This window comes from Chlamydotis macqueenii, chromosome 1, assembly GCF_036417535.1.
Source record: "Chlamydotis macqueenii isolate bChlMac1 chromosome 1, bChlMac1.mat, whole genome shotgun sequence".
Lineage (NCBI taxonomy): Eukaryota > Metazoa > Chordata > Aves > Otidiformes > Otididae > Chlamydotis > Chlamydotis macqueenii.
Genome location: NC_141556.1, coordinates 50482339 through 50505182, shown reverse-complemented (window position 1 = coordinate 50505182; position 22844 = coordinate 50482339). Strand labels below are relative to the sequence as shown.

Sequence of the window (22844 nt, the reverse complement as noted above, 5' to 3'; positions counted from 1 at the left end):
GCACAAATATTGCACAAATAAATTGCAAATGTTTAATAAGAAAAGTGTTAATTCTGCAAGGGAAGTGATATTTCTGTATAGAATCTATATGAGTTCCTCTTCCTTCTTCCAATTCAGGCATATATCCATTGTCCTGGTTACCCTGAAATATAGGTGGCTGAATTTGCATATGCATCTTCAGTCAAAGTCTTCCAAGAATCAGCAAAAATACCCACAGTGGCTAAAACAGTCTTTCATTTCTTCATCAGGCTTAGCTGAGGAAACTTCTCAGTTCTGAGTTCTGTACCAGAACACTCTACATCTTCAGACAGACTGTGCTTGCCAGTTCCTGGTCTACTCCTATACTTCCTTCTCCTTTCAGGTATTTTTACCATAGTATTATAAACCAGGCCAAAAAAAAAAGTTGTTCGGCTACTGGATTAATCTGGATAAGTGTTTTCAAGGGTGGGTTCCAGCCATAGGAAATACACTCTAAGAAGTTTTAGCCATTGTTGTTTTAAAGTTAATGGCACCAGACATTATGTCTGAAAACAGAATCATGGAATCATAGAATGGTTTGGGTTGGAAGGGACCTTCAAAGGTCATCTAATCCAGCCTCCCTGCAAGGAGCAGGGACATCTCCAACCAGATCAGTTTGCTCAGAGCCCCATCCAATCTGGCTTTGAATGTTTCCAGGGATGGGGCATCTACCACCTCTCCAGGAAACCTGTTCCAGTGTCTCATCACCTACATTGTAAAAAATTACTTCCTTATATCTAGTCTGAATCTACCTCCTTCTCATTTAAAACCATTACCCCTTGTCCTATCACAACAGGCCCTGCTAAAAAGTCTGTCCCTATCTTTCTTATAAGCCCCCTTTAAGTATTGAAAGGCTGCAATAAGGTCTTCCCGGAGCCATCTCTTCTGCAGGCTGAACAGCCCCAACTCTCTCAGCCTGTCCTCATAGGAGAGGTGCTCCATCCCTCTTATCATCTTCTTGGCCCTCCTCTGGACCCTGTCCAACTGGTCCATGTTTTTCTGTACTGGACGCAGTACTCCAGGTAGGGTCTCACTAGAGTAGAGTAGCAGGGCAGAAATTTATTGTACAATAAATTCCAGCTTTGGTATGATTTGTGCAAAGCAAATTACAAAAGTCAGAGAGTGCTGTACAGTTCAAGATAGGGCAAACTAAGTGGGAAGATGGCAAGTTCTACACTTAGACCGTGACAATTTAGTTAACTTTCCAGTCTTGCTAAGAAAAAAGGATTTGTGACATCAAGAAACAACTTTAATTAACCAATCCCATAGATATCAGAGGGCTTGTATAAGGGTGATCAGGATATTTAGTTCTCCGAAATAAGGAAGCCAAGGTCCATTGATGTTGCTGTACATTCTTTTAGAAAGATGGCAGCACGATAGCAAATTAAGTAAGAGTGTAGCAAATTAAACTTGCAAAACATCACCACAGTCCATTCCTGTACTATCTTCCATCATGCTGACTGCATGTAAAGGTTTATTACTATGCTACTGCTTCTGTGTTCAGAGTTCTGGTTCATTAACTGAAGTAACAGAATACCCAAACAATCAAGGTAAATTGCTGCCTTTACACTGTCTGTAACCAGACATGGCACATTATTCATTAAGACTGGTCAAGAAGCTAAAAAAAACTAAAGTCCAATGTGTCAGAGCTGCTTGACAGAATTTATTGGCTGGCTTGGCTCAGCTCTTCAGGCATCTTCTGTGCTGATAACTAATGCCAAAGTCACTGTCCTGATATCTGTTACAAACACATTTCCTGTGCTGCTTCTGCTTCTGTTCTTCTGACTGTTTCTGGCTGCTAACCTTTTCAAGCTGGATTTCTATTATCTGGAAGGGGGCAGACCACAGCTCATCTTCTGAAATATGAATAAAACCCCTGTTTAATTGATAGGTCTGTTCCTGGTGTTGACAGAGAGGGTACAAATTTGGAAATAGAATAGAAAGCTGTAACTTTGAATACTCTAAAATATGCTTGTAAATGTTCTCAGCATTTGTTTTAAATAAGATAATAAATATACAGTAGCTCTTCTATACTGTGATAGAAGAAAACTCTCCAAAATGTAAAGATGCTTCATAATAGAAGTTCCACACCAAATCTCTGAAAACTGTCTAAAAACCATATCCGTGTGTGATTAAAATTATTTTGAAAGTTATATAGCTAGTTGCTTACTCAAATTTTTGATCATGTTGCTGGCTGAGTTTTATAGCTTCCAACAGGTTTTCAACAGGTCGAGATGACTTGTTATGGCCTGCTTCAGTTATCTGGCGTTCTACCTTACCTAAGAAAGGAATATAGAAAGCAGATTTGCAAGATCTTTTTTTTTCTGTAAGACCCAACCTGTTTTTTCCTTCAGGAAAGGTGAACAACTTAGTGCATTATCTATTCTCTTCCTGGTAAGCTTTTCCAGTTTGTTTAAAATGTAATGCACAACACTTCTATAGCAAACTACTTCATAGAGTAGCTAAAATAATCAGACTTTGGAATCATAATGACTCATAGTGATCTTAACTAGAAGACCATTGTACATGGAGGAGTTAATGCACAGGCACAGGATTGTTCTGTGTTGTGCTGTGCTGCACATTCCATGCAGCCTTCAGGCCTGTGCACATCCCATGCTGTAACAGAAGATCCTGTTGGCAGCATCTTCTCAGTACCAGTGATTACACCGCCTGCCCAGTAATGTCTCAATTTTAAGAGAGGCCACGTGTAACATTGCCTAGGAAGGCAATCATGATGTACAAACAGGGTTTTATTTACCTATCTGAAAAAGAAGTTCAGTTTCCATATCTATTTTTTTTGTTGCAGATGCTCTGCAAAGCTTCAACGCTGATTCTAAATGTTTGAGAGCATGTAGCCATTGCAACGGATCGCCTCTTGCAGGTGTACAAGCTACTTTTTCAGCTAATGTGTGCCCTAAGGAAAAAAAAAAAAGACAATTCTTAGTAAATTATTTAATAGAAAACCAATTTATGCAAAAAGAAGCAACTTCCTTAGAACAAATGCTGTTACGTATTCACTGTTACAATCCAGTTCTCAAAAATCCAAGTCATTAATGGATATATATACAGAACTGTAATGTTGTTTCACTACTGTATGATGCCTAGGCCATCCAAAAGAAGCTCAGGCTACAAATATCACACAAGTCAACCCTTTCACAAACTATCTGGAAAGACTAGCAGTCAGCCACTTCATAACTTTATTTCACCTGGCAGTTGTAGGCAAAACCTAAACCTCTTTAAGCATTTCCAAATTCTCAAATTCCTTTTGTACTAACCAGTTCTAAAGGCTGCTTTGATGTATTGCATACCTCTTATACTGTACTTCCCAATATTTATCTGTATTCATAAGCCTTTCCTAAAAATGTGGATTCAGGAACAGGAACTGGTCAAACACAGCCATTACTATGAGTGAGTCTGACCACACCTGCACTGACAAACAGTAGAGCACAATAAGAGTGGATCGGTAGAGCAAATCAGCTGGTGTTGAAGACCTGACAGCCACAGCAGATGCGTTTCAGAGTGTTTACTTTGGACTACCTCTATTCTAGTCCAAAGGGCTGACTACAAAGTAGTGGCTGGGGTACACCAATGTTCTCCTGGAGCATATCTTCCTGAAAAAAAAATCCAGAACACCCAGGCTCCTCCACAATGTAAAACAAAGTGCAGCAACAGATTTCTAGATTTTCTAGTCCACTCTAAGTCAGATATACACCAAATTAAGTTTAGCAGAAGGAATATGGAAACAATATCCCTTTCCCTATATTTGCTATACAGCAACAAATTTCAGAGAGATCTTAAAGTTTATCCTCTATTACAGGTATTTCCAAGTTTCTATATAAAGAAAAGTTATCAAGAAAAGCTGTTAAATTAAAGAGTGACAACAATAACAGATGCTATTTATTTTATTGGGATAGAGAATTATCACTATTATCCCATATAATTTAATATCATTAGTTAATTCCAATATAACTGCTTCCAGAGAGATGGAACATAAACAGGAAGTTTTCATAGAATGAATGCTTTGTACAGAAGTTAGAAAAGTATTCATAGAATCATAGAATCATAAAATGGTTAGAGTTGGACGGGACCTTCAAAGGTCATCTAGTCCAACCCCCCTGCAAGGAGCAGGGACATCTCCAACTTGATCAGGTTGCTCAGAGCCTCATCCAGCCTGGCCTTGAACGTTTCCAGGGATGGGGCTTCCACCACCTCTCTGGGCAACCTGTGCCAGTGTTCTACAACTCACATTGCAAAAATTTTTTTCCTAATATCCAGTCTAAATCTACCTCCCTCTATTTTAAAACCATTACCCCTCGTCCTATCACAACAGGCCCTACTGACCAGCCTCTCTCCATCTTTCTTGTAGGCCCCCTTGAGGTACTGAAAGACTGCTATCAGGTCTCCCCGGAGCCTTCTCTTCTCCAGGCTGAACAGCCCAAACTCTCTCAGTCTGTCCTCACAGGAAAGGTGCTCCAGCCCTCTTATCATCTTTGTGGCCCTCCTCTGGACCTTCTCCAGCTGGTCCATGTCCTTCTTATGTTGGGGGCTCCAGAACTGGACGCAGTACTCCAGGTGGGGTCTCACCAGAGCAGAGTAGAGGGGGAGAATCACCTCCCTCGACCTGCTGGCCATGACCCTCTTGATGCAGCCCAGAATGCAGTTGGCTTTCCGGGCCGCAAAGGCGCATTGCCTGCTTATGTTGAGCTTCTCGTCCACCAGCACTCCCAAGTCCTTCTCCTCAGGGCTGCTCTCAATCCATTCTCCACCCAGCCTGTACTTGTGCCTGGGATTGCCACGACCCAGGTGCAGGACCTTGCACTTGGCCTGGTTGAACTTCATGAGGTTGGCACGGGCCCACCTCTCCAGCCTGTCAAGGTCCCTCTGGATGGCATCCCTTCCCTCCAGCGTGTCAACCACACCACGCAACTTGGTGTCATCGTCGAACTTGCTGAGGGTGCACTCTATCCCACTGTCCATGTCGCTGACAAAGATGTTGAACACGGCCAGGCCCAACATGGACCCCTGAGGGACGCCACTCGTGACCAGTCTCCACATGGACATTGAGCCATTGACCACCACTCTCTGAGTGCGGCCATCCAGCCAACTCATCCAACTTATCCACCGAGTGGTCCGTCCATCAAACCCATGCCTCTCCAGTTTAGAGAGAAGGATGTCATGCAGGACAGTGTCAAAAGCTTTGCACAAGTCCAGGTAGATGGTATCCGTTGTTCGTCCCTTGTCCATCGATGCTGTGACCCCGACATAGAAGGCCATCAAATTAGTCAGGCACGATCTGCCCTTGGTGAAGCCATGTTGGCTGTCACCAACCACCTCCTTGCTCTCCATGTGCCCTAGCATGGTTTCCAGGAGAAACTGCTCCATGACCTTGCCAGGCACAGAGGTGAGGCTGACCGGCCTGTAGTTGCCCAGGTCCTCCTTGTTCCCCTTTTTAAAAATGGGGGTTATGTTCCCTCTCTTCCAGTCATTGGGGACCTCACCAGACCGCCACGACTTCTCAGATACAATGGCCAGTGGCTTGGCAACTTCATCCGCCAGTTCCCTCAGGACCTGCGAATGGATCTCAGCAGGTCCCATGGACTTGTGCACCTTCAAGTCCCTCAGATGTTCCTGAACCTGCTCTTCGAGTACAGTGGGCAGTTCTTCATCCTCACAGTCCCTGCTTGTGCCTTCCACAGCTTAGGTGGTGAGACAAGAGCCCTTATTGGTGAAGACTGAGGCAAAAAAGTAATTGAGTACGTCAGCCTTCTCTATGTCCCGGGTAACCAGGACACTGGTTTCCTTCCGGAGGGGGCCTACATTCTCCTTGGACTTTCTTTTGTCCCCTACATACCTATAGAAGCTTTTCTTGTTGCTTTTTCTATCCCTGGCCAGATTGTTAACTTCCACTTAAAAATACCTGAAGTTCCCCTTACTTTCATCAAGTTATAACATTAATATTTAAGCCTTTGTTGATTATAGTTTCCATAAGAATTGTGCCTTGCTTGTTCACATTACATGGAGCCAAACAGTTGATTTTCAAAATATTTAATTATATAATGAAGACATTTGATTTACTACATTCACTTCTGATGAATCAGTTTATCTAGTGGTGCATAAAATATGAATGAAAACTATTGAAAAATAAAAAAAAAATAATGAATTGCAGTTTTCTTACCAATTCTCATTTTGACTTGGGCTAGCAAGTTGATATGTGGCAAGTAGATATTTTTGGTGGGTAGGACCAAGCAAGTCAATGTACTGTCTTCTATTTGCCATTCAATAGGTTCTCCACAAACAAAAATCTATGACAAGAGTATGCTTTGTAAAATCAAGTTGCAGACAGCAAATTAAATAAAAGTTTGAAAAGTTAAGTTAGGTATTGCAAAACCTAACATGTGTCTTGTAAAAGAGTACTACAAAAGGGCTTGATACTCCCAAACTCCTTTACTTCAGTTTGTACTTGTCTCCTTTGGAGAGGAGTTTCATAGCAAATGAACGAGTCTGGCCAATGAGCTCTTGATCAAATTTATTAATGTTAGGCTTGGTTTCTAAAAGCAAAATCCCTCAAATCAGTCTTCAAGAAACAGATCTCCCAAGTAACCTAAGCCCTAGAAGGAAACTGTCATTCCTACAAAGAAATCTGACATCCAACAAATGCCAGAAAAGAAAAAGAAAATAACATGTATGGACCTGTCAGACTTTTCATTCATGGAAATAAAGTGATGGGGACATGCTGTAAAGTGTTAAGTCTCTGGAAGGCTAGCAAGTCTCACAAGTGGAAGTCTCAGTCTGAAGTGATTCATATGATTCTTTATTATTTGAGGGAACAAATATTTCAGTGGATTAAACTTCTGTGTTAGGAAATATAAGGGAATAATTTGATCCAAAAGCTTTTGTTTATAAGCTGTATCAAGAATGGGTAGAGACTGCAGAAGATCATATCTATTTTTGGATCACCAAATAGGTAAATGTTTTATTACTATACATTCCTCCCACAGATTTCATGCCTTTAGATTTTTTTAAATTTCATATTTACATTTTTACATGGAAATTATTTCTTCATACTGATTGAAAAAATCTGTCAATCTAAAACATCACAAAAAATAAGCTACTTTATATAATTTTCTAATTCAAATTATTCTAAGTGAAGATACAAAGCTAAATTCTTAAATCTGAATGCTCACAAGTTGGGAATTTTATGAAATGTACATCTTCCCTGAGGTACTGAGTATGAACATATCCCTCATTTCAAACGGGAAAATATGTGTTCCACATCTCTTTAAAAGTCAAGCTACTTATTTCAGTTTTCACATACGGATGTACATTTTGCAAGTATTCAATATTTTTAAATTGTGTGAAAATACCAGGCTACATACATGAGTATTTATGATGAGTATGCATAAATAAGTTTGGTAAAATTAATTACTTCTTTACACTATGTAATCTAGGGAAAATTGAACAGATGGGTTAATAGGAATAGCCCTTTTAAATACATTGTTAAACTAGCTTCCAGAATAGCTAATTAAGATTGTTGGAAGGATTTGCAAATGCTGTGTAAATCACCAACATATACTCACTGCTTTAATGGTAAGCTCATGTGCCAAAACTAGCTCGTTTAATGATTCCACTGTAGAAGAGCCACGTTCTGTATCCTCCACTGTTTGCAGTGTTAGAATGTCTGCCAGCAGAAGCATACTTTTCACAAGAGTCAAAGAAGCTGGAGGGGAAATAAATGTATCCTCTTGGAGTAGACTGATGATATTCTGTTTGGACAGAGACAACATAAACCAAAGTAGTTACTACTTTTGCCGTCTATTTATGAGGACAAGTCACACAAAGTGAAAAAAAATCTATTTTAGAGGCACTATTTCAAGCTTATTTAATGCTGACATCAGCTGTTCTGACTACATGAAAAATGTATCAAAGAAAAGCGAACAGTTTCTGCTTTGTGCTCAAACCTGCAAAAGAAGTTTAATGCCTGCCATGGGACGTTTTTCTTGGAGGTCAAGAATAGCAGCTTGCACCATCATTTCAGCCTGAGTCTCAATATCACCGAAGGCTTCTGCCTCATGTATTACTTCTTTTATCACACTTCTGCGTTCAGCCACATCATTTTCTAAAAGAAGACAATATATGAATAATAAAAATACAATAGAAATACTTTATGGTATCTTCTACCACTCTTAAGAAGTCACTTCCACATTAAAAGTTACATAAAATCTGACATTATAGATTCCATTTATCATTTCATTGATTCTGTGCCAAGTTTAATTTAATTTTTTAGTGGTTTTTAAACTGTACTTGGTTTAAGTTGATTCAAATATATTCTTTATACGTAAGCCAAGAGCATAAATATTTAGATCACGTCATTCTCACCCATGAAATATATTCTACATTTTCAAAAATCTTATCTTAGTTATCGTTCCAAAATTTTAACAGCCTTCACTGAAATTATGCAAAAGAGATTAAATGAAAGTTTGGCTACAGGCCTCAACTGTGATTTTAATACTTAAGTGAGCATCAGAGTTTATACTAAGTTCATAGAAAAAAGGAATTAAAAACATTTTATTCATAACCAAACTGCAATAAATGTATTTTCTAGTATCTTAATTAAATTCTTTTTTAAAAAGTATTTGGGACATTTTTATGAGATATATAGGAACATTTCATTTATTGGAGATACAAAAAGTGAAAAAAAAATCTGAGACTTTTAAAACTAAAAGTATGTAGCGATAGAGTTTTTTTAAAACAAGCATTTAACTTCATTATACTAGAACATTTGAAACTTTTTCACATACAAGTGATTTATCAAAAGATAATGCTCATTAAATGAACATTAATATAATGCTTTGTGTTTAGATGCTCTAGGGAGAGATTGTACTCAGAAATATATTTTCCTTATTGCACTGGATAAATTTAATACAAATAATTACTCAGCCCCAGAATTAATTTTAATATTTTTATTTATGGATAAAAATTGTCTCTAAATAGGCTAACTTGCCCATTACACTCCAAAAGCTTAAACCAAAAAAGGGTAATACCTTCTATATCACCAACGCCATGTATCTGTGTTACTAGTGCAGTCACTAACATTGTACGACACCTTAGCCACAGATGTACATTCATATGATCTTGTGCTGTTGTACTGTGAGGTAGCTGAACATCTTCAATGTAAGAGTCCTAATAATTACCAAAAGCAAGAGGAATGTTACTTTCTGAGTAAACTACTACAAATAAAGCAACAGGGCAGCATCAGTCTAAAATAAATTAAATTAATACTAATGTATTACAAATAATAACATAATTATAACCAAAAGTTTATTTGAAGGGTAGGTACATATTTTTTAATAACAGGAGTACATTTATTATTTAACTTTTAATCTATAGAAAAAAAAAAAGAACTGTAACAAATTAAAAGTAAATCAGCTTTTGTGGAAGAGTCCATAAATAAATTCATATATGTGTCATGGAGAATAATTGTAACAGTTCAGACTTTATTCCTCTCAAACAGGAACATAACACAAAATTCTAATGCACATAGAAGTCTTACTGTAGAACAGGACCAGCATCAAGTTCTGGTACCTCACTAGTGATTAGAAATAAATTTTTAATTTTTCATTTCTAGTTTTTAGTGTTTCTGGTGATTAGAAACAAATGTTAGTGTAATATTGTACTGGAAGTGCTTGGGAGAAACCTCAGCTCAATTCCCTGTGCCATCTTCTCATATTATCTTTCTATTACTAAAATTCTATAGTCCATCTTCTAAAAATTTGTTCCAGCAAGCAGAACAAAAATTTGTTCCACTGGCACCACCAGTGTTTTACTTGTACAAAAAAAAAAAACCAACCCATAATGAATGATTTGCATTGATGCACATGAGGAAAAAAAAATAGCCATAGCTTAGTTACTGGCTATAGGGCAGTCCTAAGGAAATGTAGGAGCAAGTGCAGAAGACGCTAATATGCAACACAGACAGAGAATAATTACACTGCATCCATGAAAATCCGGTCTCGTTATGTACGGTACAAAGTCTGGCCTCACTACTCAATTGCTCTGTCCATGCGAGTCAGTTTTACTTACTGTGCGACCAAGAGTGACTGTGTGCTTTATGATCCATAGGTTTTGTACACTGGCTTTGCAAAGTATAGGTCAGTATCCCTATGTGTTAGACCACAGAAGTCAGCTGAAATCTTGCTAAATTTGGAACACAGCAATGATGTGAACTGGTCTGTTTGGCTCTTTGAAAGAGGATACTCTGAAGTAGGTTTTCAATCAAAAGACCTAAAATACCTTAACTGAATAATACAAGATTTTCACCTGATAGCTATTTTTTCCCACTTTGTCTATTTGTTTGGTTTTTTAAAAAAACAAAAGTCAATTCTCAATGCTAGCATTTAAGGGTATACAAATAAAAACTGTAATTCCTAACCACATGCAAATTAAAATTATGATTATAGACATACTGAAAATATTATAGGCAAGCAGGTAAAAGAAGCATGTCATACATCATTTTCTCCCCAGGTTAATGGTAACCATGTAATACTGCTATGTTCTAGTATTCTGAAAATCACTTGACACTTAATACAAGACTTCATATACTAAGAAACAATAGTTTAAAACAAATATCCACACATACCGAACACTCCCTTTCATCCTTTTCTTCTTGAACACAGGTTACTTCTGTCCTAAAAATTTTTGCGTCTTGGAGAAGTCGAATTGCAGAGAAAGCCAAAGCAACACTGTGATACAGAACAACATTATTTTAAAATAGTAATTATTTTTGCCATTTTACGCTTTTACTATAATAGATACCTCATTTCTGACTGCATTATCAATTTTTGCTTCAGTAGAAAAAAAAAATTGCGCTCAGAGTATATTCTGAATTTGTAAGCATTGCAGTATGAATGTGAGAAAACAGCAGTAAGAGAAAAAGTTTTGCCAATAACAGATGTAACCTGGTACTTATGGATAAGCCAAGATATATCATATTCTGTTGGAGCAACCAAAACAGAACTCCGCTATAACTTTCAGTTACATATGTGTGTCTTCAGGGATGGGCTTTTAGAATTTAGAAGATGTAAAAATACAGAAAATTACAAAATATATTAGGAGAGTTCAGTATCTCATCCACAACTAAAGAGGTAAGAAAACACCTTCCTCCTTAAAGCATTTCCAGAAAATATGTTAATGCTTCTGTTAAATCCACATGACCAAATACTTACAGGATCTTAGTAAACACCATCAACTAAAAATTGAGCTAGGTGCCACCCTGGCAAAACGTCACACGCAATCACATGACATTGAGTCTGCTGCCCCTGGCCTCAATCATAAATCCTTTTCTGGATTTCACTCCAAATAGCATCCAGAAATATATAGGCACTATTAGGACTGGTGCAGCATTCAACTCCACATTACAAAAAATTCAGAGTTGGGATCCCAAAATATTGTCAGGTTTCTTAAAATATTAACTAGTAGGGTTTTTTTTCCTTTATATGCTGTCTTTTTAAAGCTTTCAGATGCACTTTTAAATTTTCATTACATCTATAGAAATGTGTATCTGTAACAGCACACTTTATGAATACTATTATTTTCATTATATGAAGACACTTGCAAAACCAACATCTTTTTGACAACAGGATTTGTTGCCCAAAGAACACACTACTCATGGTATTAGTTTTTCATCTCTAATTGTAGTTTTTCCCCTACATCTGTAAATCTCTACCTCTTCTCTAAAAATTTTGGGGGTTGTTTGTTTTTGTTTTTTTTTTACAATTCTACTTATTCTCTACTCACTGAAACATATTTTCTTGATGATCAAAAAGTACCTAGCTCACTTTTTAAAGATTTTTAAGCAGGTTAATTGTTAAAAATGTATAAAAAAAATTCTTATTTATGCTGTCTTTTTACATACAGAGACTCTTTATATAAAGAGTGGCTACTATGAAGCAAAATAAAAAAAAAATTTAAGAATATTTTAAGTTCTTTTAATTCTGCAAAGAATTTTAATGCAAGACAGATTCAGGCTTTGTGTGAATTTATTGCTTTTGAGAAGTTCTAGAGTAATTGCTGTAAAGGCAAAGTTCCTGATTCATACACAAAGAAGTCGGAACATGAGCTGCACTACTCTGAAATTACTCACATTATTCTGCCAACATGTGTCTAACCACAGGATGGATAACCTCCAGAGATAAGAGGGTAGTTAAAGTCTTCCTGTCATTTCTGATTCTATCCTGCTTGCTGTTTTGTGATGCTGAACTGGATGGATGACACCAATTCAGCACAAATAGACCCCAAAGTAACAATGAGAACCAAAACTGTTAATATCTTGCCTTTCACCTCTCAGAATTCAATCCTTATGAATCTCCTTCATCATCCCTTTACCTCAGTTTTATTCAACAAAATGAAACCAGAATAAATCAATGCTGAATTTGATGATAACCTTCTCTCTAACAATGGAAAAGAGAAAACAATTTGCTTATAAAAGCAAAAGAGACAGTAAGGATAATGCAATGAAATATCCCAACTGCTTTTCTTTCTTTTTATTAAGAAGAGTTTCCTCCGAAACTAGGCAGCAAAGTTAAAATTACAGCAAAATTTGACATTTTTCAAAACAGTGCTTGAGATGCTATGGCTAACGTCTCTCAAATACGCTGGAGAAGGTTGCACACCCAAGAGTATATACAGGCTTTTAAGGAATATTAACCTAGCTTCCTGAGCATCATTGCCTCCAGTTAACTGTTGTCAACATTTAGCAATTCTGAAAACTAGGCCATTTTTACCTACATGCTTACATATAAATTTCATGAGTAAAATGTAGACCACAAGCCCAAACTTCATATATGTACTGGTTTAAGCAGTAATATATTCACATAAGCAGACAAGCACATATTTGGGTATTTAGAAACCTGACATATTTTGGGAGGGCACCATGTAAGTACTGTCTTTGAGATGAATGGAATTAGTCCTATACATAAACTTATTCTAAGGCATAAATTTCTTGCAAGACAGAGGCTGTAATGTAGAAGCTTCTCTTGATGAAATTTTTGTGACCCTCTTCTGCTGTCAGCAAGAGTGATGTGTCTATATATTTCCCTTGACAAAATACACATCCTTTTATCAGCTGAATCAGAAAGTGACAAGATGATCAAAATAGGAAAGTACAGCTGACTATAACAATTTCACCACTAAGTCATTTCACCAAAGGAAAAAAAAATGATGAATTTCTGTAATATCATGCAAAGTTTGATCTCTAGGCTGGCAGACAGGAAACATTCAGCTGTCTGAAGGCATGTTTCATTTGTATCTGAGGCAGATATATCAGCAGTTTCCATGGATGGCAGTGCAATAAAATTGTAAAATAGGTTAAAAAAACCCAAACTCTTGCTTTGTTTGTTGGTGGGGTTTTTTTTTCCTGCTATCCAACAGTTATCAATATATAAGGCCCATTAAACACCCATCAAAAATTTGAAAGTCCAAAAAAATGATCCATAAAATGGTTGACATGCATTGGAACCCCTGATACTCTAAAAAAAGTTTCTTCAGTCTAAGAGAAGTTATAAGCCAAGAGAGAAACTGCACTCTAGGACAGGGTCCTGCACTGAAAATGGCTTGCATACTGGAACCTGTTCAGCAGGATGAGAAAGATTGGGTCAGAACTCTACTAATAGAGGTTTTACCAAGCCTAGTGTCAAGCTAAACTGGGTTTATGCACAGGATATTCCAGAAGTCTGCATACTGCTTGTTAGTTACTAATAAAATAATTTTGTAAAATTCACATAGCACTCAAAAGCATGAGATCACTGTCCAGTGATTTGCTGTTTTCTCTTTGACAAACTTATGGTAAATTAATCTAATTCAAAAGGCACTGAAATAGATTAATATTTCATGACGAGAAATGTCCACAAATAGCCTGCAAATTCTTACTTCACATCTTCACTAATGACATTACTAATAATTTTATACACTCCTAATATCTGGATTTTTGGGAAATTTCTATCTTTTAAAATAACATAAACAAACCTGGGTGAAAGACCATGCTGCAGTACTCTTACTGTTTCCGGTTCAGTAGCCTCTACAGCACTGTAAAGCTCTTGTCCTTGTTATTTTTATTTTTTTTATTGCTGTACCATAGCAGCTAAAAAAGAATTGTGCTATTTAAAGACTGTCTGATTTAGAGCTGTGTTTATTCACCTAAGACAGCTGGGAAAAGGAAGATAGTTTGCTTTTGACATAGAAGAAAACATTTATTTTTTGTTAATTGGGTAAAAAGGAAAAAAAAAACCAAACACTCAGACTGGTTTATCTGTTGGCCAACTGAATCACCTACCACTTCATCAGTGAGAGTGTTACAGCAATCTCCACCAGAATTCCAAGAAAAAAAAAATATTAATTTTGCTTTTACTTGGTGTTCACTATAATGTAAGATTTACTGTAATAATTTTGATGTGTTTAGTCAGATTAGACTTCACAGAAGTTACAAATACTGATTACATTCTGCCTAATCTCAATATAGTCTGGCAAATGACAGTGCTACATCTCTATGTGCTGCGTCTCTAGTCAACAATTAGTATCCTCAAAGATTTTTTGACCTATTAAAAAATTAGATAAAAAAGCTTGACACTAATAAAAATTTGTTGTTAAACTATTATTCTTCTTACACAAATTAATTTAAAATTAGAGGTATGCTAAACAGAAGACTCCTCCTAACTACAATATCAAAACAATATTCAGAATTTAACATCTACAAAGAGTTAATGTATTTCTGTATGCTTCATATATTCAAAGAACAGCACAAATGTAATTTCATTAAGTTCTCCAAAAGAAATCAGAACCTCAAAAAAATCACAGAATTTGGAAATTATAATTTGGAGAAAATATCCGACAGATCATGCAAATACAACACTATTTTGCACACTATCACTAACAATATAATTAATGCCTGCTAAATTATATATTCTAATATGTTAAATGTTACATCAATGCTTTTTAATCAAATTAATTAAAAAAAATATTTTACCACTTCAATTTTACACCAATAAGTACATTAGGAGGAAATGTTCTTTTAGGGCAGTAACACAGGGCATTCTAAAACAAAGTAGAATTCAGTAGTTCAGAAATAACATTAGTGCTGTGCTGTACACTTTAAAATTATAAAAAACACATGACCTACCATATCCATACTTTTACTTAAACAGAAACAGTGAACATGGCAGCTTTTTCTTTTATTTTGTATAACACTGTCAGAAAAACACCTCACAGAGAAATTACAGGCCAATAACTGATGATCTTTTAAAAAGTGAAGTAAAGAAATAATAACAAATGAAACCAGTGAAACTTATATTTGTAGATATACTAGTGGGGTAGTTATGGCTGGTTACTAAGATTTAGAATATTAATGTAGGCATAAATGATTCAAATAAAAAATTGCTGCTTTTTTTTTTAATCTTTTCTAGTCAAGGCTGTGCAACATAAAGTTGTTCATAATACTACTTACCTGAAAGCTGCTTGATGCCTTTGCTGAGAGATAGCAGCAAGCTGAAGTTTGGCCTCAATAAGAGCCTCTAAATCTTCAGCACAACAGCGAGATATCTCCCCATCATATTTGTCCTCTATGTTCTGCACAAGATGGCTAAGACTTTCTTCAGCTTCTGTCAATAAAATCCCCTAGAGAAGAACATAGCATTGTATGATTTAAAAAAAATAATGAAAGAAATTAAAAAATTCTTTAAAAGTATTTTATTCTGTTACAGCCTGCTATCACTGCACCCTAAAATAAACCAACTTGAATACAATATGCCTTTTCTACAAATAGCCTAGGGGGTTAATTTTGCTTTCTTCAGGTTTACAGATTCAATGTGTTGAAAGTAGCAACATCTTAACTGTGCCTGTACTATCACAATTTATGATTAACTACATATTTTACGGCTTAGCAATATTACTTAATATTTTTTCATTCCTATCTTTATCTTACAGCTATACTTGTTAATTTTATACTATACTTCTTACTATGCTTAGTAATTTTAAATAATAATGTACAATATTAAAATAAAGTAGTAAAGATGTTGCAAGAAGTATTACATTCTTTTCTAGCTATACTTTCACAGATCCTTGAGTGCAGTATCTATCCTGAAAGTTCAGCTATGATTTACAGTCTTTCTGACAAATAAAGCTGTAAGAAGCTGTGAAAACCAAATCTAAAAGAAAGATAGTTTTAAATAAAATCTCAACTGTGGAGCTTTCGGCATGATATAAAAATAATTCAAAGGTTTGTATCGCCCAATTTCTTTTTTTGACCAGGTTCCTCAATGAATTCAGAGCTTACTTAAAAATCAAAATAATAGAATGGTTAAAGAAAAATCAGAAGGGTATGGAATATATTATGCCTCTTAAACAAGCCTCATTCACATTAATTCAACATTTCTATTTTAGTTATTTTCAAGTTATTGTCAAGCTCTACCAAAACTTTCAAGTTTATAGTGTGTGGCATATACCAATTGCCATACAAAATCATCCTCCATTTCTCCGGATGTATTTTGTACATTACTTCATTTGTAACAATGGCCAAAAGTAGATACTTCCAAAGTGGAAGACCTCTCTGAAAGAAGAATATGTCCAGCCCCAACTTTTGGTCCTTTAGTGACGTGAAACTGCCAAGCATGAAGTTTACAATTAAACAAAACAAAGCAAAAACTAAAACCCAAAACTAAACAAACAAAAAGCCCCTTCAAAGAAGCTAATAAGCTGTGGTATGTTTTCTCCAAAATAAAGTATCAGAAAGAGGAATATGAAAAAATTGAGACATTTCACATATGGTAGAGAATGGTTTTCCATTTATGTTTAGAGCATACTAACCCATCAAAGAGTCTCTGACATATTCTGCAGGCACCGCCTCTAAAAGGAGATTATTTTATCCTTGAAATCCCTTTCAATCTTCACCCTTGTTGCTGAAACATTCATACTGAGATCTGATTGTGACAATATTTCCAATGGACATTTAGACAGAATAAGCCAGATGGTTTGAAAAACTACACTGAACCACGAAGACTTCATGTATGGCTAGTAAGATTATAATCAGATTAGAAACGAAATTTCTAGCCCCCTTATTCAGGCCATCCTCCCATCATAATTTCTATTACATTGAAAGCATTAGAAATGTTTTTGGAATAAGCTGCAGTTTCTTAAGCCCTTTTTCTTAAAGACCGAAATTACCTTCAGCCTGGCTGTATTTAATTCATCTTTACAGTCAACGAGCTTCACCATTGTGTATGTTTGTTCCTCTTGTCCTGAATTCTCATCTGCATCAACTGTCAAATACAATTCAAATGAAATTTAAGATAACAGGAGCAGAACCAAAGCATTTTCAGTAATTTAAAGAATATGCCTCTTTTTTCTCTATTTGTAATTGGGACTTTCAATATCAAAATACATGAGGAAGAATGGAATACAGCTCGAATAATATTAGAGATATTAGCTTAAAAATCCTTGAAAAATCTTAATGCTTATTCTTTCAATAATAACTAATTTTTCCAGCAACATTTAATATTAATATTGTTTCTAATATAACACATTAATGCATATGCAGTTAAAAGTGAAAAAAACTATGCTTGAAACAAGTTGTAGAATAAATGCACTTTTCCACCACCCTTATAATTACCTGTTACATTTGATGTTGTAATTCTGCTTGGCTCCTCCAAGCTATTGTTATCAACTGAATAGATGTGTTTTTCCACTTTTTCAGGTATATTATTTATTGTGGCAGAAAGGCAAATGATGAAATGCATTTTAGCTAAGGTTAGTTTATTCATAACTTGTTCGTTGCACAGTGGCACCACTGTTAAAGACAGATTCCAATTAAATATGTCTTCCAGTACCTACAAGAAAGTTAACAATTCGGACTATTTGAAATGACATATTTTAAATTCTTATTCAAGGCATATTCTGCTTCTATTAATAATTTTGTTTATCAACAATTAACATGAATAATATTAGTCATATGCTAATGAGCATATGAGTTGCTGTTTTCCTTTCTAAACTTAATTCACCCCTTAGTACTTGCTACAGCCTCAGTTTTTCAGAGGAAAGTGCATTTCTGAAGTTACAGCTATTGCTCTGTGTGAGTTCTAGTTTTCTGCATTGTCCACAACACCTTTGGAGGTAAGGTGGTCACAAAATATAGGTAGGTAAATCTGTAGTTCAGAAATCTCAACTCAAAGTCTGTTGTTACAATTCACCCTAACTAGAAAGATTAAGGAAGGAAAAAAACCTTGTTTCCAAACCATTTTAGCATATTTCATAGAATCTTTTTTGTTATTCATTATAGCATCCTTGTTTTATCTCAAGTTTAATATTCTCACTTTAGATTAATAAATTTAAAAGTTGAAAGTCTACACAGCTTTGCAAAATCATAAGGAGACCAATAAGAGTCCCATATAAAATGCGAAGTGTTCAAATCAAAAGCTTTAGATGAAGCACAACTTCAAAATAAATCTGAAACAAGTGAGATCAAAAGCTGTCAAGATAGACATCTCATTTCTGTCTTCTAATATCGACTGCTGTAGGAGACAGACAAGCTTACTGTAAACAAAAGAGGGAAAAGTGGAGGAAAAAGTGGGTTTTTTTCTACTTTATCAGTTTGTTTTTATGATACAGCTTCTTTTCCACATTCTGCTAACATTTACACCTACTGGCACAATGGATCTGTGACAAGGCAAAGGAAAGAAAATCAATAAAACTGAAAAACAAAAAAAAAGAACTTATTGTTGAACATGTAACTTTAATCAAAATAAGAAATGACTGTTCATTAACTGGTTTACAGATTCTCTCCCCCTCCTCTTTTTTTTCCCCAGAAATGTACTTCAATCCCAATCTGAATTAGGACAAATCTATGAAGACAGCTCTGATTGACAGAAATTATAAGGCTAGATGACTGATGTTCTTGGTATTTTAGCAGGATAAACACCATACCTTACATATCATGACAAAACCTGAGTAATTCTACTAATATGCTTTGCACAGACAAGTCACAGATTTGTACATATTAGGTCTCCTGTCTGAAAGATGGTGATAATGGTACTTGCCTCTCCCTTGAAAGGTCAACCATAACATTTAAAATTTAAGAAATGGTAAAATGTTGAGGAGAATATGTTTTCTATTTACTGGTTTTTACTAATAACAAGTATATTTTCTCTACCAAATAATTTCTAACTGATGTCAGAGAAAAAAAATATTTATGTCTAGCATAAAATTTTTAGCTTTTTCAGTTTTGTTTTTTTTTACCTGTAAATTTGTAACAGTCAGGAGAGATTTTGAGGAGTCAAATTTCTGTAAGGCCTGTAAAATGGACAAAACCAAAAATAAGTAATGTGTTACAATATGAGCATGAAATAAGCGAGTTAGCAGAGCAGTGGACAAGTGTAGTGCATTTCCAACTACAGTCTGAGGGCTTTGAAAACACCAACAGTTACTTGGCTTTACATTTCTGTACCATAACCCAAGACCCAGAACTATACCTACACTTCCTATGCGATTCACCAGGATTCTTCAACTTGAAGCAAGGGGAGAAAAAAGCATAAACCAACAGAAATCCTTTTCCAAATTCTAGGAGCTCTAGAAACACCAACCACCAATTGCTTTTATATTTTTACATTTTTGAATCCCAAATCTAACTGCAGAATTATCACACGCCTCCTCTGCTTTTCACCAGAACACAGATCTGTGAATGGATTGCAAATATTTTGCCACTAATGGGACAAGAACTTTATCCATATTTTTTATGTCTACATATGAAATTATACATTATTTTTTCAACAGTATTATCTGCATTATTCCTTGCGTAAACCAGGCAGCACATATGTTTCAAAATTTTTTTTTGTTCCTGCTATTCAGTGAGAGAAATTAATGCCATTCACTGCCTACTATTTGAGCTGCCTATTGAAAGAAATTTAGGGATTTTTAAGGAATATGTTATAACTTGCAGACATGGAGTATGTGCTGTTTCATGAAAAGAATTGAATGTTACAGTTTGATGTTGTACTTTTCTAGTGTTTACCTTCATTTGTTCAATTTTTCTGTATCCTGTAGGTATTTTCCATGGAATTCTCTCTCCACAGTTAAGCAAAGACAGTTCATGAAAGGCCTCTGTAAAAAATCCTATATCTGTAAGTACTTTAATCTGTGAAAAAATAACAGAGCCTTTTATTTAAATTCTTTTCAATTATTATTTTTGCTCAAAATAAAATGTATTCAAAGGTAATTTTCAAGTATATTTGGCTACTGGAATAGTACATTGGTGGAGAATGTTGTTCAATGAAAAGAAATGTTTTCTAATAAGTGAAATATCAAAGATGAGTCTTTCACTTTTAAAAACAAAAATGAAAAAAAAAAATTAGAAACATATTCTTCAAAAACTTGCTCCTGACAAAGGAGATGAACTTAATTCATCTGGCTAGAGCTTTGAGTGTAAGTTCAAGATCAGCCCCTTATCAACATCTGTTTCATAGGTTTTACTCATCTTAGTCTCGTAGTACTCAGCTACTCTCCCTAACCCATATAAGCATTTCCTGAAAATATCTAAAACCAATAATACTTTGACTCTTACTACAAGTTAGATTCCTTTAAAAAGAACCAAGGCATTAAAAAAACCCAAAACAAAACCAACAAGCAAACATTAGTGAAATTACAAAAGTCTGTTCCCAGAAGTCTGACAACCCAGTTCCACTATGATATTGGTAAGAAATCCAGAAGTGAACATTGTGAACAAAAAATCACTTATGTTTTGCACTTAAGAAAACATTTAAAAGAATGGTGGAACAAGATAAAAATTACCAAGTAAAAAGTCTGGATCTAAGAGGGAAAATCTTATTACCATATCTTTAAGGAGAATGCTTGTTAAATGGAGAGTAGAAAGAAATTATGGAAGTACTTAACAGTCTATGTAGGACATTAACAGTAAAACTGTATATATAACTCCACATCTTACTGAAATTAAGAATATAAATAATAATTCAATTTAGAAAGTAGTCCTATTCTACAATCTGTTGTACTGAGAAACACTAAGCAACAGCTGAACATTAAAGCATTACTTTTCATGGTAGTGATATGTGGTGAAATATTAAATTGACTACATTTAACAAAGAAATGAAAAGTTTATTTGAAATACAATATGCTGTGATAAAAATAACGTTTCTTTAATTACCTTGAAGATTCTTCCTTCAATACATTTAGCTGGGTCCTTACAAATCTCAGAAACAAAGTATTGGTATAAGGTGAACAATGGTAAAATCTGTATGAAAATATTAGGTCATCTAGTTATAAATGTCATAAAGGGTACAATTATAGAAATGTACATTGCAATTATGTATCAATCACAAATATGCAGATAATACAGGAGTACTGCTTTCACTGACATATCACCACTACTTTTCTTACATTCTATGAAGGATGAACATGTTAAAAAGTTCTTCAGCTGGCTAAAGCTAACCCCTTAATGCTATCTTATATATGATTCACAATGTAGAAAGTAAAAGTTCCCTAAATTATTCTGTGTTCAATGTTTTTTTACTATACGATGAGTGAGTAAACCTACTGGAAAGATGTTGATGTAAAGGATTCCTAAAACTGTCTGCATTTTGATGTCATATTTTTTTCAGTGTAACAGAATAGTAGAATTCTATGAGCTTTATAAAATAAATACAGTTAAGTTCTGCAATTGTCCAAGTGAAATGATAGCAATGGTAAAATAAACTGGATGGTGATGAGGCTTACTGGCAAATTTATTTGCATTCATTTCAAATTGAAAGTTTTTGTAGGGGCAACTAACAAAAAAAAACATTTTTAAATTGAGTTTTAATATTTCAGAAAATGTTAATAATATAATAATATTTCAGAAAAAAAAGCAGATTATTTCCTAACAGATTTATTTGTTTATTGAAAAGGAAAGAACTTCCAAAATTTAATTATTGTACATTTTTCTTCACTTTAAAATGTCCCTGAGCTTGGAAAATGCTAATAGCATTGCTACTTTCTTGTCAAATGCACTTTTAGTTTTTCATAAAGTAGCTTATTACTTCTGAATTTGGATTACAAATGCCTGAGGCAAATGTTTTAATTGTACCTAGACAGTTTCCAATTGATATTTCAAGCAGTTCAACAAAATTAGTCTTTGAAGTCTTATTTTTCATAAAACTTTATTCTTGATGTGTTTTTGTTTAATTGTCAAATCAGCTTAGTCCCCACCATCCAAAACATTCCCACACATTAAGCATTCAGTGGAAATTAAGCTCTCATCCTGCAGAAACTGCAATTGCTTTGACCATGATCTATGACCCGGATCTATATTCTGCTAGTGCAAGTGCAGAAAGAATCAAAAATGTGCATGGCCATGTGAAGCAAGCAGTCAAATTAAATTTCCCTGCCTCCAGGAAACTGTCTGCTCCTTGATCTCACTTGATCTCCCATAGAGGGCAGTTAGACAAAGCTTAATAACAAAGTGAACTCCAGTAAAGTAGGATGGGAAGAAGCAACAACAGGAGGTAAGACAGACACGTAGCCTGAAGTTCCAGAAGAAATCAATTCAATGAATGGCTTGCTGACAAAAAAGAGGTAACATCTTGCTGCCTCCTCCTCTCTAACTCCTCTTCCATCTCCACCCCCTAACCTTTTCTTACTCTTCTGCCGCCAGCCACGCGATCTTTTCTCTTCCATTGCACTGGCTCATCCACTTGCAGGACCTTTACACAAATGGATTCAAGTCATCAGAGTAGCAGAAAACTATCTACTTTTTCTGCTGGGGAATTTTCTGTCATGCAGAGAGTTGATTTATAGAGGTA

At 35.2% G+C, this 22844-nt stretch overlaps 1 protein-coding gene across 1 annotated transcript in view; it reads right to left on the bottom strand.

Annotated features, from left to right (window-relative positions):
* CFAP54 (cilia and flagella associated protein 54) overlaps nt 1-22844 on the bottom strand; it is a 117606-nt gene that overhangs the window by 16246 nt on the left and 78516 nt on the right. Inside the window, exons 47-59 of the mRNA XM_086740073.1 lie at nt 21212-21298; nt 20066-20188; nt 19294-19347; nt 17672-17888; nt 17227-17321; nt 15512-15681; nt 10655-10757; nt 9060-9198; nt 7977-8134; nt 7596-7781; nt 6194-6320; nt 2777-2932; nt 2189-2297 (exon numbers count right to left, since the gene is read on the bottom strand). Coding sequence (XP_086596199.1) covers nt 2189-2297; nt 2777-2932; nt 6194-6320; nt 7596-7781; nt 7977-8134; nt 9060-9198; nt 10655-10757; nt 15512-15681; nt 17227-17321; nt 17672-17888; nt 19294-19347; nt 20066-20188; nt 21212-21298 — 1724 coding nt within the window. The remainder of the gene's footprint in view (nt 1-2188; nt 2298-2776; nt 2933-6193; nt 6321-7595; nt 7782-7976; nt 8135-9059; nt 9199-10654; nt 10758-15511; nt 15682-17226; nt 17322-17671; nt 17889-19293; nt 19348-20065; nt 20189-21211; nt 21299-22844) is intronic.